General features: G+C 49.0%; 1 protein-coding gene and 1 pseudogene across 2 annotated transcripts in view; one reads left to right on the top strand and one right to left on the bottom strand.

The window, feature by feature from the left end:
- The window catches only part of KIF26B (kinesin family member 26B), a 412,513-nt gene extending 399,376 nt beyond the window's left edge, over window positions 1–13,137 (bottom strand). For both annotated transcript variants that reach the window (XM_081824476.1, XM_081824475.1), the window contains exons 1-2: window positions 12,478–13,137; window positions 11,265–11,666 (exon numbers count right to left, since the gene is read on the bottom strand). In XM_081824476.1, the coding sequence (XP_081680602.1) occupies window positions 11,265–11,666; window positions 12,478–12,540 (465 nt within the window). In that variant the 5' untranslated portion in view covers window positions 12,541–13,137. The remainder of the gene's footprint in view (window positions 1–11,264; window positions 11,667–12,477) is intronic.
- Window positions 13,138–17,884: 4,747 nt separating this feature from the next.
- Window positions 17,885–18,017, top strand: LOC115945112 (U2 spliceosomal RNA; annotated as a pseudogene).
- The last annotated feature ends 291 nt before the right edge of the window (window positions 18,018–18,308 follow it).

The following is an 18,308-nucleotide window of genomic DNA, read 5'->3' on the forward strand; positions in this document are numbered from 1 at the left end:
CCAGAAATCCATCTAGGGCCTCGTCAAGCATATCCCTCCGGAATGTGGGAGCAAGGACTGGGCGCCATAGCCCGGGAGCTCCTCTCCGGCTTCTCAGAGACTTGCAGAGACCACCAACTCTGACCCTCTTGGTTTACAAAGGAGGGATGAAGCGCAAGCTGGCTTGCCGGGATCCCAGTGCTAATTAGTGCTGCAGACAAGACAGCAGCTCTGTCTCCTCATCTAAGGACAGTCCCTTCTCATCTAAACATCTGGGATCGTCGACAACCTACAATGCCTACCAACCCCCCACCCCTTTCTTTCCTGTTTCTGTCACCCCTCTCTCGTCCTTCCTCCTCCTCTTCCCCTTCATCTTATTCCTCCCCTTGCCATCCTTCTCCCTCTAGCCCTCAGCCCCATGGCCATGCCACCTGGCTAGGCAGAGATGTGATGCGCCCAGTCCCAGCTGGGGGCCTTCAGGGAAGACATTCAAGGCCACCTGGGCAGCCACCATGCTCAGGACCAGGACGTCCCTCCACAGAAAGGCACACAGCTGAACCAGGCAGCTGATCCTTTTTCTTAAGCAGTGTGGTTGTTAGCCGTTTGCCTGATTGGCTGTTTATTTTCTGTGCAACCAGCTGGTTAGATAGCTCCACAGCTTTGGGCTGTTCTTGGTTTCCTACTCAGTTAATAAGTCAGTCTCCCGTTGCCACATGAAACCACCACGTAGATGGAGCAGGGCGTAAGAAAGCAGCAATTCTATCTCCAAAGAAAGCAACCGCGATAAATAAGATGGTAGTGTTTCATGGGGAAGTGTAGCTGCTCATCACTGCTAATTAAAAAATGGAATCACACCACGGAAAAATCTCAAGCTCTTTAAGTTCCCAGAAAAGAAAAAAAATTCTGAATTAACAATTATAAATCTCAGACATCACTCAGATTAGATAAAGAAGTATCGAAAGCTTATGTTCATCACCTCTGTGGTGGCAAAGGAGATTTAACTTATTATTTGCAGTTGACACTTTAAAAATAAAGACATTTTGGGGGGACTGAGTGGCTCACGTCATGATTCCAGGGTCCTGGGATGGAGCCAGACACGGGCTTGGGCTCGCATGAAAGGGCTCATGCTCAGCGGGGAATCTGCTCCTCCCTCCCCCTCTGCCCCTACCCCCCCTTGTGCACGCACTTTCTCTCTCAAATAAATAAAATCCTTAAAAAAATAAAAATAGACATTTTGTACATAAGAACTATCAAAGATTTTAAAACCATGCTGTGGGTGGAAAGCTAAACATTTTTCCAAGATCTTTTTGTGGTTGGCAACAATGTCCAACTCAAACTCCATTAAGCAGAAATGGTGAGTCAAAATAGCCCCTCAGCTGCAACATGGCCTATAACACTTAAGATATATTTAGATATAGTTCTGCTTATCAAAAGAATTCATGCTACCCCAGAGCCTTCTGATATGTTAACCCCCACAGCAGCACAGGAATATTGACCCTTTCTGGGTAAGAGTTTACAAGAAGGCTCTGAGAGCTGAAACGTGTGCAGGAAATACCGCTTGGTGGGGGAGGGGGTCTATATTTCCAGACTCCTCCACAAAGTCTGGTCAGAATCGATGCGATAGGATCAGCAAAGCATAACTGCAAAGAAAACTGTCTGCGAACGATAAAACCGGATGGGAAAGCAGATAAGCCCAAATTCCTGGTGCTACCCAGATCCGCAGCATTGCCCGCCCTCACTGGGGGAGGCACGCTCTCTGTTCAGGAGTGCGAATGCCAAACGAGCAGTCTGCCAAGCTCCCTGGAGGGCCTCTGAGCCGGGCAGGGCTCAAAGAAGGGATTTCCATCTGTGACAGGGAAAAGCACTCCATATTCATGGCTTCTCAACTAAAAGGAGTGGCTATTTTCGTCAACTGAGCTCTCCCAAATTTTCTGTGGAGTCACCCTACAAAGGAATAAATGAGCATTTTATCCGCTTGGAGGTGAAGACATGGAAAAGGAGATGAGCTCATTGGCTCTGACTGCGGTTTTTCCATTTTGCTGTCAGACCACTGACAAGAGGAAGGGAGGGACGGAGGAAGGAAGGTAGGTAGGAAGGTTGGTTTTATAAAATTTACCTTCCTAGAGAAAGTCACTGGAATAAACAGAAAGTGAAGGTTGACTGTCATCTCGCCCATTTCACAGACCCTCACAACAACCCCGCTGGGGTCCTATCACTTCTGCCACTGTAAGGAGGAGAATGACCGAGTTCAGAAAGGCTGTGCCCAAGGTCACATACTTAGTGACGTGACCTGATTTTGCACCCAAGTTTGTTGACCCCAGAACTTCCTTTTTAAGGTCATAAGAGCCTCAAAAGTGGATCTCTTAACCTCTTAGTGTCGTCAATGACTCAAATGCTACCTTGGATGTCCTCACCTCTCCACCCACTCCTGGACACACGGTCATTGCCCGCCTTTCTCCAGGCACCAGAAACTCTTCCAACAAAGATCCCCAGAGACCTCCGATTCATGGAATCAAGGGAAACCTCCGTGCTTACCTCCTGGATCTCTCTGAGGTATCTGACCTACACCTCCCTCTGAAGTTGCTCCTCTCTGCTTCCATGACACCACTTTCTCCGAGTTTCCTCCCCTTCTCTTGGCTTCTCCTTGACTTCTCTTCCTGACTCCTCAGGCTGCCTGTGCCTTCAATGTCCCTGGTCCCACAGCTCCATGCTCTGCTCACTGTCCACAGCCTCACTCTCTGGGAAGAGCTCACCCTCAGGGGATGCCACCACCCTCTCCATGCCAACATCCCCCAGACCCGCGTCTCCAGCTCTGAATCCCACTGGGACCCACCAGAACATTCCTCTTCAAGCTCTACAGGGCCCAGAACAGTTTTATGATCCACAACCATCCTCGTAAATTAGACCCACAAGAACAAAAGCCTTACCCCCTCCTGTACTCTCTGTCTCAATTAACGGCAGCAGCTCCTCACCCTTGTGGCCAGAAATCAGGGAGAGCCCTCATCTTCCTCCTTTCCCTCTGTCCCATATCCCCATGGGTTTTCTATGGACAACATCTGTCTGGTCCAAGCTGCCACCCCATTCCCACTGCACTGCCTTAGCTCAGGCCTGCACCCTCCATCACCCAGGCCATGGCAAGGGGCCTCCTCATGCGCTCCCCGACGCCGTTCTTGAGCCCATCTTCCCTCACTGTCAGAGCAACCTGTCATAGATGGATATCTGATCACCTCGTTCCCTTCCCGAATGCCCATCAACAGCTGCCCAAGGCCTACAGGGTCATACGAGACTCTCCAGCTGCAAGGCCACTCATCCTAACCCCTGCCATCTTCCCAGTGCATTACTCACCCATGCACCAGCTGTGTTACTATGCACCCCTGCAGCTCCCCAAAGGGTACACAGTGTGCATAACCTTCTTGTGCTTCATGTCTGCCATTCCCTCCAGCTGGATGTCGGTGCTGTCCTGTGCTCAGTGAGCCGAACTCCCATCCACCTGCCAAAGGAGCTCTAGCCTCCCCTCTGCTCCCTGGCAGCCCACCCAGCCTGTGGTCCAGAACTTCCTACACCGCTCTCAAACTCCGGCTCCTTGTCTGTCTCTAAACTAGACTGGGAGTTGCCCCAGGGCAGGATTTTCATCTTCTTTGTTCCCTGGTTACAATGTGGCAGAGCACTGCAGCTGACACGGGAGCAGGAATCAAAAATGCTTATGGGCATATGAATATGAAAGCAAAGACAGTAAATAAAATATTAACACATCCAATCCGCAGCATATTTTAAAAATACACTGTGACCAAGTGGAGTTTATCAGGGGAATGCAAGGATGGTTCATTCTTAGGAAATCAATAACAATTCACAATATTAATACATCTAAGGAGAAAAATCATATGATCATCTCCCTAAACACTGAAAACACATTTGGCAAAACGTAACACCCATTTTTGATTAAAAACACTAAATAAAATAGGAATTGATGGATACTTCCTTATTTTATAAAACTATATATACACCTCAGGACAAAAGCCCACATCTTACTTAATGGGAAAAACTATACACATATCAACTATCTCACTACCGTTTAACACTGTATCTGAGGCATGAATCAATATAACAGAGAAGACCCCTAAAGGAATAAAAACAGCAAAGGAAAGGAGTAATGATATCTCTACTTGTATAAGATAAATTCTTCTGAAAATCCAAGAGTGCCAATTTTAAAAACTAATGAATACATTAATAGAATTTAATAGGTTATAAAGTTAATATATAAATATCCTTCTTATATACAAACAATTATCAATTAGAAGAGAAGATGAAAGTGAAGAGCTCATTTATAACAGCAATAAAAGATATAATACCTAAAAGTAAATTTAACAAGAAATGCACAAATTCTATAGGAGAAAAACCTTGAAAATTGCTGAAAAGTAGACTTGTTCAAATGGAATAACATTCCACGTTCTTGGGAAAGATTCAACATCATAAAGATGGCAAATGTCCCCCAGGTTAATATATAAATTTAACATGGTCCCAGTTAAAATAGTTATTTTCTGGAGTTAGGCAAGTTGATTCTAAAGTTCATATGGGAAAACAGGAAGAATAACCAGGAAACTCCCAGAAAGGAAAGGTGCTGTTTGGGAGAGGGAGGGCTAGCCCTACCAAATATTAAAACTTACTACAAAGATTCTGTACTTAAAATAGTGTGTGGGCACCTGGGTGGCTCAGTTGGTTGGGCATCCGACTTGGTTTTGGCTCAGGTCGTGATCTCGCGGTGGTGGGACTGAGCCCAGTGGTGGTGGGACTGAGCCCAGTGTTGGGCTCCACGCTCAGCACGGAGTCTGCTTCCGATTCTCTCCCCACCCCCAATGCATGCACATGCATGCTCTCTCTAAAAAAAGATAAAATCTAAAAAATAAAATAAAATAAAATAGCGTGGAACGGGCACATGAAGAGACAGATAAATAGCACATAGCAGAAGGTCCAGAGACAGACCCAAGTCCAACTGAAAAGTTGGTTTATGATAATGACGGTATCTCAGATCAGTGGAGGGAAGCTGGATGTTTTAATAAAGGGTCTGGTGACAACTACAGATATTTAGAAAAAGATAAAATTGATCTGTACATTTCATTATACACCAAAGTAACTTCCCAGTGGATGAGACATCTAAATATTTAAGAGGAAGCCATAGGAATACTCAAAGAAAACAGGTCAATTCCTTTGAAACCTGGAAGTGCTAGGCAGACAGCCTTTGTAACCATGACTTGAAATCCAACTTTCTTAGATGGGTTCTGGAGCAGTCCAAAGGCAGAGGTAAACAGGATGACGGATACAAACTGATTTACTACTTTGATAAACATTTTTTTAAGTAGTCGCCACACCCAGCGTGGAGCCCAACATGGGGCTTGAACTCAAACCCTGAGATCAAGACCTGAGCTGAGATCAAGAGTTGGATGCTTAACTGACTGAGCCGCCCAGGAACCCCTTGATAAAACATTTTTTAGAGATTTTATTTATTTGAGAGAGAGAACGAGTGAGAGGCAAAGGGAGAGGGAGAAGCAGACTCCCCGCTGAGCAGGGAGCCCGACTTGGGGCTCCATCCCAGGACCCTGAGATCATGACCTGGGCCAAAGGCAGGCACCTAACTGACTGAGCCACCCAAGCACACCTTGATTGATATTTTTAAAGTAATCCAGGAATACAGGTTTATTCCCTGTCCTTTTGTGCCTATGCAAATGCACTCTACGAGATTTCGGACTGGTGCACCTAAGTATGAAAGATCAGCAGGAACCCACTGAAACCATGCTTCTTTGCCATAGTAAGACCATGCAGGAGGTTTTAAAAAAAGGGAGAGAGGGGTAAAGAAAAGATGCTACGGTCAGCCTGGGACCCAAGATAGTAAAAAGGAAATCAGTTTGTATTCCTGAAAAGAGACCAGGAACCCTGACAGACGCCAGCCAACTTGCAGCCTTTGCCAGGACGAAACAGAGCTAAGTCTGGCAGCCCTGTGGACCTGGTGCTGAGACGTTCCCCTGAGGAACTCTTCCCCTTAGGAGGTCAGCGCAGGGCCCCCCCCACCCAACAGGTTTTCCAGAAAGGGCAGGCAACAGAGGAGTCTCAAGTGAGTGAATAGAAATATGAGGAAGTTCCTTTCCCCCCTGCATTACATTCCAGCCAAGAAAATTACTCAGCTCACCATCCTGACAACCCCACACATTTCCCCCCAAAAGTAATGCTACCATCTGTGAGCCCAGGAAAAATAATCCTCTCTCTCTCTCTCAAGGTCGGGGGAGGGGGGTGGCCTCCCACTCAGGCAGTTATCCTAACAGTGACCCTCAAGGGGTTTGGCCGGGGGGAAGCTTCCTTGGATTTCTCTGTTCTTGCATCTTTACTCATGCTTCCTTTTTGTGACCTGAACCATATCAATCATTTGGAATTCTTGGGGAAAGAAATTAGGTTCATCTGCACTTTGCTGTAAGAGATCTGATGTATGGGGGACGGGGGAGGCACATCCAAGTACAGTGCCCGGCACACACCAAGGCCGATAACTGCTAGCCATTTATAATCATCATCATTACCATCACCATTAGGATTAGTTGATGAATGGCACGATCTGTGATATTTATGCCAAAGAGCAACTCATGTTGCCTAAATTTTATTGACTTAATCCTTCCAAATGCTGACAAATTACTAGCCTCAGCCATTTAAAAATCACATTTCTAATGCAATAATCCTATCTGCGATGTGTGTGGAAGACATTACTACAGCCCAGGGATTTTTACAAAGTGAATTAAGTCACTATAAAAACTGACCATGTTGGTTCACAATTAAAAGTCTGGTGGAATGAAATGCCATTATTCCATAGCTTGCTAAGCCCGAAGGAATAGATTACCATTCACGTGTCTCTACTGGGAATGTTTTTAGAATCCCTAAAATGTTTCCGGAATGTTCTCATTACTGATATTATCTATTAGCTGATCTTCTATCGAAAATATTTCTGAAATGGAAAAGATTTAAATCACAAGTTCTGAAAATTACTATGTGTTCTTAAAAAGGTTTCAGATAAACGCCTCTCATAATTAATAAGCACTTAAAATGCAATATGTATTGTATCTATAAAGAATCACACCATGGCTTTTGGAGGAACTTTTCCATAGAGTTATTTTTTCATACCCATTTTGGAGCTGGGAAAATACAGAAATACACACACACACACACACACACACACATATTCCCCAAGTCTAGACTTACTTGGGCTTTGGCTATTTAGAGTCTACGTTTGGTGTTTTTAAACCCCTCTGACACATTCCTTTCTTTCATCTCTGTGATTCCTGGTCACCCTTCTCGGTACGGCTGGCTAATCTTCCTGATATTTCTGGGGCATAAATGGACCCAGAATACTTGACTGAGAAAAAAATCAGATAGGAATGTAGTTCTGAACCTTTTAACATAAAAGATTTTCTTGTATTGATATGGAAATGAACAGATGCCCGAGACCCTTCTGCCAACCTGAAACATTTCTGCCTACTCCAGGGAATTCCTTTGGGCTGATGTTTCTTAGGGCTTACACTGTTGATTCAAAAGTTCCGTCTCAGTTATCTGAATGATCGAGGATAGCCCCAAAATGGGAGATTTGTTCCTTGGCCCTTATTTCTGCTCAGTGCCTTGACTGTGTGTAAAACAGGAAAGATGCTCATGCCAGTGGATCTGTAACGGTTTTATATTTACACGTTGGAATGCTACCATGGGCAAAAGGACTGTGTTTACCGCAAACCCCAACACGTTACAAATCAGCATTCTTTTATCTGACCCCTTCTACTTACCAGCTCTAGAAAGTCATGATATAAACCCAGTGAGTACTTTTTTTACTGACAGAGGCAATAAAAGTCAATCCAAATGTTTTACAATCTGCCACCATGCACAGATCTTTACTCACCCAGGTAAGTTGTTATTTGAAGGGACAAACCCAGAGCATCATCAACAGGTGCATGAGGATCATAGTTGCCGTTTCTCTACTCCAGAGTCTGTTTTATTCCTCAATCGGCCTCCACTCCCTGCCTCCTTCCAGAAACCTCACACTCTATGCATGGAAAACCAAACCCATTATCACCCTTCTCCCTGAGCCACTCCCAAATATGTATCTCCTCCTGTTTCCTGCCTCAGTTAACACCAACCCCGCCAGGCGCAGTTAGGCGCAGTTACCCGACTTAGAAACCTCTGAGTCCTGCTGCCTTCTGCCCTGAAGCCTTGGTCTCCTGTGGTCACGTGACCCCCAAGAGTGCTCAAAATAGGGCGGTCACTCCTCAGGCCACCGGGGGTGACCGGCCAGACACCCCCGATGGGCTCACCAGCACTTCACCTCCCCTCCTTAACCAACTGTCCCCGAGACAAAACTGGGGGGATTCAACAGGGCTTGCTACCTACAAATGAGTGCAGGGTGAGGACTCCAATGGCTGTAGGGATATTTGGAAAATGTACTGATGAAATTAGAAACTGAAAGTGGATAATGTTTGATTAAAAAAAAACCCTAACTCAATAAAACATAAATCTAACAGTATCTTGGCTCGTTAATAATCATCAACGACCCCACATCTTTCTCCAAAGAAAGTTATAAATATGGACAAAAACGGATTTACTCAAGGTCACAAAATATATCAGCGGTGGAGAAAGAACTAAAACCAAATCCATCCTAAAATAATAAAAGATTCCTGGATGTGACATTCTGCCTCTGACTTCTAAATGTCCACCTAGGAGATTTTTAATACCACCTAGAAGAGTTTAGTACTCCGTTTAAGAAAATATTTCCTAAATACCGTTAAGCATCTTAGGTGAATTACAATGATGGTTTTTGCTAATTACCCCTCAAGAACATGCCTTTTTCTTCTAGACTCTTACTCTCCAGGGCAAACTGCATGTTGGAGTCACAGTGGCATCTCTTAGTCTAATGAAACTTAACTCTTTTTGTGCCTGAGGGCTACAGAGGTCCATAGCTTGCTCATAAATCCAGCCCTGGGAAGAAGGGAGGCCTTATGTCTGAATTCTGTGGGCCTCCATCCATCCTGCTCAAGAGAACACAGCATGTGTTTCCTTAAAATATCACAGGCTTTAAAAGGGGAATGGAAATTCTACCTCATCTGAGGGTACCGATGCTTAAAAAAGGGAAAACAAAGCTGAAATTTTATTATTATCCTGAGAAACGTGCAGAAGATTTGTAGTTAACACTGAGGCCCCATACCTCATGACTAACAAGCAGGCGATCCAGGTCACTGTTGTTTCTGGTTAAGTCTTGCGCAACCAGGCAACTGTGGTCCTGGGTGATATTGATGTGTGCCGGCAAGTGACCCCACGTGGCCCTCCCGGTGACTGACAGCTCTCCCTCAGACATGTCTGGGTGCAGAGCACTGAGGTTCAGAGACTCCTGACCGCTTCCCCAGGTCACTTTAATTTCATCACGTAAATACAATTGGCAAATATATTGAACTGTAACACCGGGAATGGATTTTCCAGGTGCTTCCAACAAAACCCCAAATCGACTTTGTCACATGAGTCCACAACACAGGATGGATGCATTTGAATTTCAAACATTTGTTTCTTCTTCCTATAGGTTTCCTTCCCTTCTTCCTCCGTTTGTATGAAAAGAGTAGATTTTGATTTAGTTTTGCACACAGAAGCAAACACCACCACCACCAAGCTATTTAAGAACAGGTCCTTGAGAATGTTCTAGAATGCTTTGGTAGACTGCACTTACTAGGATTGCCACCTATCAGATAATATCTTTAAGAACCGAGGTTTTTCAAAATTTATCAGAGGGTCTAGTCTGGTTGTACCATCTCACAGTGCCCCACACTCTTCCTCTCAAGCACTTACGGCAAATGGGAACAAAGTATGAATTGTACATTTTGTGGTCGTTTGTATCCCCCATTTGAATATAAGCTCCACAGGGACAAGGACTGTAGATACCTGTTATTTCGTTGCTGTGCCTAACACAGTGCCCTGAATGCAGCAGGAAATCAAAGACTATTAATAAATGATCAAAAGAAATGACTCACACAAATAAATGTGTGAGTGAAGCAGTGTTAAATTGGAGAATATAGAATGCAAGTATAAAATAAGATTTCAGATTTCCTGAGATTGTTCTTGGGGGAGTCTGGACAGATTTATTATCAAACTACAAAAATGGCATACTGACAACAATCCACAAGTTAATTATTCTTGAGATAAATTCGGGATTCATAAAACCAATTCTCTGGGTGGTAATTTTCCACATGTAAAATTTTTACAACTTCTGTGGGTATTTGTTTAATTTAACCCTTTCATACGAAAACACTGATGTGCATTAATTTGGATAAGCAGATGAGGCAAGCAGACGCAGTTACCGTTAAATTTCACGACTCAAAATCACAGTATTTCGTTTCAAAAGTCACAGAAATATAAATCAGAAAATGTCACTGAGCAGTGTCAGAAACCCCCACAGCTATGCACTGTTTTCTCGATATTTCTCTCTAACCACTGATAAAAACTCTCTGAAGTGGAAGAGTAAATATTATCATTTGATAGTACTTGGACCCAACAGTGCAAATACAATTGCATTGTGTTACACTCTGGGGTCCCGCACACACCACGCCGCAGCGTTGCCATGGAGGAGCGAATGTGCTCGGAGCTGAGCCGGCCGCGAGGCAGCCCCGCTCCCAGGCGCTCCCACCCCTAATCTTCCGCGGGCAGACACGCGGAATGTTAGGGGGGACATGCCGGCATTCGAGAATGAGTTTCTGTTTTTGTCATCCTGGGAACGAAGGCCCACGAACAGGCCATGGGAAACGCCAAGCCCAAAGTATCGGCTTGCTTTCACCACTCCCACGGGCCTGTTCGGAAGGATCACGGTTGGCGGTGGGGAGGAGACCCTAAGGCGCCGGCCGGCAGTGCCCGCGCGAGGCAGAAAGGAAGCCCCCACGAGCAGGTGCCGGCTGTCCCCCCACCTGCCGCACCGCAAAGGTTGGCGGCGCGCGGGCAGAGGCTCTCCGGGGAGGGCGCCCTGCGCAGGTCCAACAGCAGGTCCCGGCGGGTGCGGGGAGCACAGCGAGCTGTTAGGAATGGAGGGCAGCGGGACCGATGAGCTGGGGCGTACCCAGTGGGCGGAGAGGCCTGGGCGCACCTCCCGGCTCTGTGCCCCGGGGCGGCCTGGCGAGCGAGAGGCGCGGGCTCGCCCCCCGGGGCCCCTCCGGCCGCCCGCCCCGGCCTCCCCCCTCCCCGCACCCCCACGCTCCGAGGCCGCCCTCCCGCCTGCCCCCGCGCGAGCTCACCTTGCCGGGGAAGGGCCCCGGGAGGAGCAGCTTCAGCGCCTGCCTCTTCAGCTCCACCAGGCGGGCGTTGCAGTTCTCGCACCAGACGCCGCGGTCCGAGCCGGGGGAGGAGCCGCCGCCGCTTCCCGAGCCCGGGGAGCCGGTGCCGAAGCCCGGCGAGCCGCCCAGGGAGCCCGGCGAGCTGGTGCCGATGCCCGGGGAGGTGGGGCCCGGGGAGCCCGTAAAGGAGCTCGGGGACGAGGTGCCCGAGCCGGGGGACGGGGTCCCCGACGAGCCGAGCGCCGAACCCGCGCCCTCGGGGGTGGGCCGGCTGCCGGCGCGCGACTCCTCGTACGCTTTCCGGTACCAGCTCTCGGGGGAGAAGGGCGCCGCGGGCTTGGTGGGCGAGCAGACTTCATTCACCTGCGAGGGAGACGTGCAGAGTCAGGGGCAGCAGGGCGGCGGGGTCCCGCGCCCCGGGTCCGGGCCGGGCTGGGGGCGCCCTCCCGTCGGCCCGGGATCTGCGCGCCCCCGAGGGCCGGGCCGAGCGCCAAGGGGCGCGCGTTCGGGACCTCTCCGAGCCCTGCGGCCGAATCTGCTTCCATCTGCCCCGTTAATCGTCCTTAAGTGGGTCCCGGCCTTCCGGGCGCCGGCGGATTCCTCCTCGGGTCGGGAGGAGAGGGCTCGCCCAGGGGCTTCCCATGGTTTCTACAGGGGGAACCCATACAGTCAGCGCCCCGCGCTTTTGAATCCGACACCCATCCCAGAAAAAGCCCAGGTTCAAGATCCTGGAAGACGCTCTGGCGGGGGGCGGGGTGGGGGGCATCTGGGTTTTCATTCATTCGGGGTACGGCCCTCCGGATCCTGAAAGTAAATGGAAGGCTCCCCACGCTCCAGGGCAATGATCCCGAGGAACGGCAGAGAATTCATGTACACTCCCCCCGCATTCGGCTTAACTCTGCCTGGAAGTGCACGAATGCCGCAAAAGTTAGGGGTGCGGGGACCGCCAGGAACGCGAGGACTGGGAAAATTCCGAGGGCCAGGCGAGTGTGCCGGCGTCCTCGCCCGCGGACCCGCCTCGGTGCGCGCACGCCCAGCTCGCCCGGCCGGGGCGCCTCTGCAGCGGCAGGAGAGCTCGCGGCCGCCCTGCCGGGCCGCACGGCGCCCGGAAAGGGGGACCCCGGCCGAGGGGGCTCTGGTCAAGCGCCTCCGCATTGTACCCGTCACAACTTACCCCATATTTCTTGCCCCTGCTGGAGACCGCCAGCCTCTCTTTATTCCCGGCTACCGAATTCATGGTGGCTTTTCCAGAGGAGAGTGTCTAAATGTTCCAGCAACGCTACATCCAAAAGGTCTTCCAACCCTGAAGGGTCCCCCCGTTGTCGGGGGCTGCCTCTTGGCCCTCAAGTCAAGGTTTCTTAATGGGGGGGGGGGGGGAGAATGAAGAATCAAAGCAAATGGAGCCCAGAAGTAATAGCACTAATTTGCAGAACGGGTTGGAGTGGCTGGTTTATTCTTCTCTTCAAATAATGCTTTTCTCATCCTCTTCTGCCTCCTCCAGTCACACGTTCTCTTTTCACGGTCACATCCAGATAATTGGCATTTTCCTCAGCCAAGTGGGTCCGTTTTCCTCCACGAGGGAAGCGAGGAGGGCAGCCGGGCACACGCAGCTGCAGGGGAAGGTGGGCGAGCCCTCGCCGCGCCTCGCCTCCCGCCCGCGAGCCGGCGGTGGGAACTTGCCTCCTTCACGGAGCTCGGTAACTGAGTTCAAAGAAATTCTCCCAAAATATAAAGATCCAGACTCGGGGAGGAGCCTCGGCGCGTCGCGGAGCCAATATCCGCCGGCCCGCTCGGCCTGACAGTCGCGCGAGGGCAAGGAGAGGCGGCTCGGCGTGGCCCGGGGCCCGCCGCGGTCAGCGCGCGCGTGTGCGCCCGGGCGCAGCGCGGAGCCTCGAGAATAGCCGCCCCGCCGCTCGGGAGCCCGCCGCCTGGCTACCGCCGCCGCGCCGGCCGGGATCCATTTTATGTTGCGGCGCGCCCGCCTGACACTGCGAGGCGAGCGCCGGGGGGCGGGGGTCGTAAATCTCGCCCGTTGCGGGGAAGTTCCTGGAGAGTGGCCCGTGGCCAGGGCCCTAATGAAACGCCACTGCGCGAGCCTGACGCGGAGGGGCAGCGCCGAGCGAAAGGGCTGGACAGAAATGCGCCCAAGCCTCCCCGCCCCCAAGTTCTTTCTCTTCCTGGCAAGGCTTGCAGTTCTGCCTTTGAAACGCCGTGTAAAAGGGACTGAGTCACAAACAAGTCCACAAACATGCCGGGTCCTCCCCCCGCCCTTTGTTCTCCTAGACCTGCCCTGCAAACCTTTTCTGGAATTGCCCTACCAATCCCCGGCCGGCCGGGGACGGTGGGGACAGGGGGAACGGGAGGGACGGGGGGGGGCGGGGGGGCGGACACCCACCCAGCCACAGCCAGAGGACCTGGGGGCCTTCGACCCCCTCCCCGCGAGCCCCAAGCTAAGACGTGCCGAGCCGCCCAGGGCTGGCCCAGGTGAGCCCGGGATCAGGCTGGCCGCCACCGGGCAGGGGAAACTGAAGGATTGGCCGCGGTGCACAAGCGCCGCGCGGGCCTGGAAAGGGGGTGTGTGCGGGCTGACCTCGCCTCGCCGCTCCGGAATCGGTCTCCTCGGCACCCCTCCTTCCCTTTCTTCCCGCACCTGGGGCCCGCGGAGCCCCGGGAGCACCCGGCCACCGCCCCCTGTCCGATCCCCCGCCACCCCCGGCGCAGCGCCGGGGAGTGCAGGAAACCGGCATATGCCAGGCTCCACACGTGGCTGCTCCGGGGTGTCATTTTTCATCTCCCGGGAGGACATTTCCTCTGGTGAGCCTGCAGGTCTGTTTTGTTGTGACCTTTAATTAACACCCCGCCAGACGCCTGGAGAAGGACCGGCCCAGTGCGGGGATCACGTGAGGTGTAATGGCATCTGCGCGCCCGGAGGCACCCGCCTGGGGGTGGGCGAGGGCGCAAAAGACGTTTGGGGCTTTCCAGTCGCTGGCTTCCTTCTGAGATAGGGAGGGGGCAGGAAGACAGCCTTCTGAGGGTGCTGAAACCCTGGGGCAACGCCCCTCCCGCTTTGCTCGGGGAAAATTCCTTCTGTGCCTCCCTCCCACTGCCATCTACCCACCCCACCCCACCCCACCCCCTCGCCGCAGCCCCGCGTGGGAAGATTTCACAGGCACCAAAGTGAGGTAAGAAGGTCAAAATGAAGATGCTGACAGCAGTGTGGAAGTTTCCATTACGTTCCAGCTTCCAATTTAAAAGCGATCACATCGAGAGAGGACCTGAGGGGGACAGGTACGCCTCCAGGCGGCCCACCGCAGCTCTCAGCCACATCTGTATTCCGCGGGGGTGCGGCGGGAGACGGCCTCGCCATTAGCTCGGCGCTGCGCAACAGCAGCGTGAGGCCTCCTGAAATGCACCAGCGGGTGAAGCCGCGGCGGGTGGGGGTGGTGGGGAGGTGGGGTGTCCAAGGTGAACTGTTGCGGAGCTGCGAGATCCACCTTGAAGACGGAGGAGACCAGAGCTGGTCTGCTTTGCATCCCCAAGTAGCTGGGTCCCCAAAGCGTGTTTGGTGGGCTCGGAGCGCCCTCTGTTGATCACAGTCTACACCCGGAGGCCCCGCCAGAGAGTTCGGTTCGAGGCTTTTAAAAAGTGGACGTGGGGCGCCGGGGTGGCTGAGTCGTTAAGCGTCTGCCTTCGGCTCAGGTCATGATCCCAGAGTCCTGGAATCGAGCCCCGCGTCGGGCTCCCCGCTCTGCGGGAAGCCTGTTTCTCCCTCTCCCACTCCCCCTGCTTATGTTCCCTCTCTCGCTGTGTCTCTCTCTGTCAAATAAATAAAATCTAAAAAAAAAGGGGACGTAACATTTACACACAGTGAAATGCACAGATCTTAAGGATACAGATCTGTGAATTTTGGTAAATCTAGGCTCCCGGATAAGCCACCACCTCAGTCAAGGTATAAATGTCCGTTCCTGCACAGAGTTCTCCCCTGCCTCTTCCTAGGCCGTCCCCACCCCTCGCACACAGCCCCTGCTCTAATTTCCATCACCATCGATTAGTTTTGTCTGATCTTGAACTTTTTATTCGTTGACTCCAGGTGGTATGCATTCTTTTGTGTTTGGCTTCTGTCGCTTAATATAAAGCTTCTGAGCTTCATGTTGTTGGGTACGGGTCTGTATTCAGCCTGTACTCTGTTTTTCATTCCTGCCTCTCCTGCCTTCTTCTCTTTGTTAACTGAATATTTGGGGGGATTCTGCTTTCATCTCTCTACTGGCCTCTGAGCTCTAATGATTATAATGTGCATCTTTAATTTATCATGGGCCACTTAGAGTTAACACTGTGCCATTTCACCTAAAATGTAAGAAACTTGCAAGAGTAAATTCCATTATACCTCCCTCTTTGTGCTACTTGGATAAATTTTATATCTACCTACATTAGAAAACCCACAATACAATCTTATCAATTTTATTTTAAACAACCTGTTGTCTTTTAGTGAAACTAGAAAGTTTTAAATATAGTTTTTTCTATGTACCCAGTTTTGTCATTTCTGGGACTCTTCATTTTTTTCCCTATTGAGCCAACTTTCCAACTGGGTCATTTCCCTTCAGACTGTAGGATGCCCTTTAGCATGTCTTGTACTGAGGGTCTCCTGGCAACAAATTCTCTCAGCTTCTGCTTGTCTGAAAATGTTTGTGGTTTTTTTCATATTCTGTGTTTGAAGAATAGTTTAACTGGATGTAGAATTCTTGGCTGACAGTTATTTTTCTTCCAGCTTTTTAAAGATGTCAATCATTGCCTCCTGGCCTTTTTTGCTTTTTTTTTTGAATTTTCTTTTTTTTTTTTTTTAAGAGAGAGGGAACAAGGGGAGGAAAGGCAGAGAGAACAGGAGAGAGAGACTCTCAAGCAGACTCTCACTGAGTGTGGAGCCCAGCTCGATCTCAGGACCCTGAGACCATGACTGAGCCAAAATCAAGATTTGGACACTTAACTGACTGAGCCACCCAGGCCCCCCAGCCTTTTTCGCCTCTGATTGGAGATCAACAGTAATTCTATAGGAATTCCTCCTGTGTGTAATATGTCCTTTTTCTCTGGATGCTCTGAAGATTTTCCCTTTACCATTAATTCTCAACAATTTGACTCTGATGCTCCTAGATGTGGTTCTCTTTGTACTTATCCTGCTTAAGGTTTGCTGAATTTCTAGGACGTATAAGTTAATCTAGAAGTTTTTCACCAAATTTGGGGTCATTTCAGCCATTTTTTATTCAAATTACTTTCTGCCCCATTCTCTCTTTCCTCCCCTTCTGGGAGTCCAATTACATGCATATTATTATACTATTTGAATTGTCTCATAAGTTACCGAGGTGGTTCTATTTATTAACATTATCCTTACCCCTCAGTTCTTCAATCTGGATAATTTCTGTCAATCCTTTATTAAGTTCACCAAGCATTGCTTCTGCTATCTCCACTCTCTGTTAAGAATATCCAGTAAATTCTTTATTTTAGATATTGTAATTTTTAATACATGCCTACATACATACATAGTTTCCATTTATCTGCTTCTTTTTCCTTTAAATCCTTGAACACAGTCATGAGAGCAGCTTTAAAGTTCTTGTCTGCTAATTCCAACATCTGGCTCATTTGGGGGTCACTTTCTATGAACTGATTTTTCTCTTGACTCTGAATCCCATCTTCCTGTTTCTTTTCATATCCGATATCCAATAAAATTTAACTGCATGCTGAATATGGTGGACATTACATCATAGAGATGCCAGATTCTATTATCTTCCTTTAAAGAGTATTGATTTTGTTCTACAATAGCCAGTTAAGCTAGTTATGGATCACTTTAAACTTGTTAGCAACTTGGCTTTATTCTTTGTTAAACCAGATCTATGTCAGCTGTGGCTTATTATCTAAGAAAAATTACTTGGTCCTGAGACTTGTTCTTTACCCCTAAAGTGGGGCACTTCTGGGATTTCAGTAAAAAGCCCAAAGTGTTTGCCAGACCCTCTCACTTGGGACCTACAGTCCACGCTCTGCTCCCCTCAGTGATAGCAGCTGAAATCAATTCTTCCAGCTTCTAGATGCTGCTTTCCTCTGACTTCCTGTAGCTCTCCTATGTATACAAAATTCAAAAATATCAGCCAAGGACTTGGGGAAATTGCAGATTTTAGGGCTGCCTCTCTCCTTTCCAAGATTCTCCTTCTCCCTTTCCAGTGACAGCCCTTAACTCCACCAGGTAGTGCCTCACACCAGAAAGACTGTCTCTCTCCTTAAGTTATAGCCACTGTGCCCAGCATACTGGAACAGACCCATATAATCCTTCTTTCAGGGACTGAAGCCTTGACTCCCCTCTGCCGCTGCCTACTTCTGGCCACTCTCCCGTGCCTTTAAATAGGCTTTTTGTTGTTATCCAGCTTGTAATTGTTTTCTTTGGGGAATTCAATTGTATATAAAGTATTCCCCAGTTTTAGTCTTAATGGTGGCTTTTTCAAGTCTACCTTAGGTTTTTAGAATTCCTGTCGTTTCAAGGGTTTTTATTTTGTGAATTAGCAGCTTAAAAAGTTAGTCTTTAAAGACTCTAACTATATATTGCTTCTCGGCCTTTTGGCTAAGATCAAGTGTTAAGAGTCTAACTATATTTTCTGTTGGACTGAAGGTTCTAATGATGCAACCAGACCCTTCACTGATAGATAGATAGACAAATCTAACTATATAGATTTCTTACCTTTTCACATTCGAGGACATTAACAGCATTACTTCAAAAACACTCATGCACCTTATTTTATGAATGAAGAAATTACATACTGGCTTCTAAAAGCTGAGCACTTCTCTAAACACCAATCCATTTATTCCATTGACAAGCTTGGGTGAAACAATATCTCCCTGTTACATCCACGGTACAAAGTGCAAAAACACTAAGGTCTATTACTTGGCTAAGAATGAAATTCTTATTCCATATTCCTTGTTGCTTAATTATTAAGTGGACGTAACTTCTTTGGGAATGTTTCATGG

This window comes from Leptonychotes weddellii, chromosome 6 (genome assembly GCF_054177405.1).
Source record: "Leptonychotes weddellii isolate Sample4059 chromosome 6, ASM5417740v2, whole genome shotgun sequence".
NCBI lineage: Eukaryota > Metazoa > Chordata > Mammalia > Carnivora > Phocidae > Leptonychotes > Leptonychotes weddellii.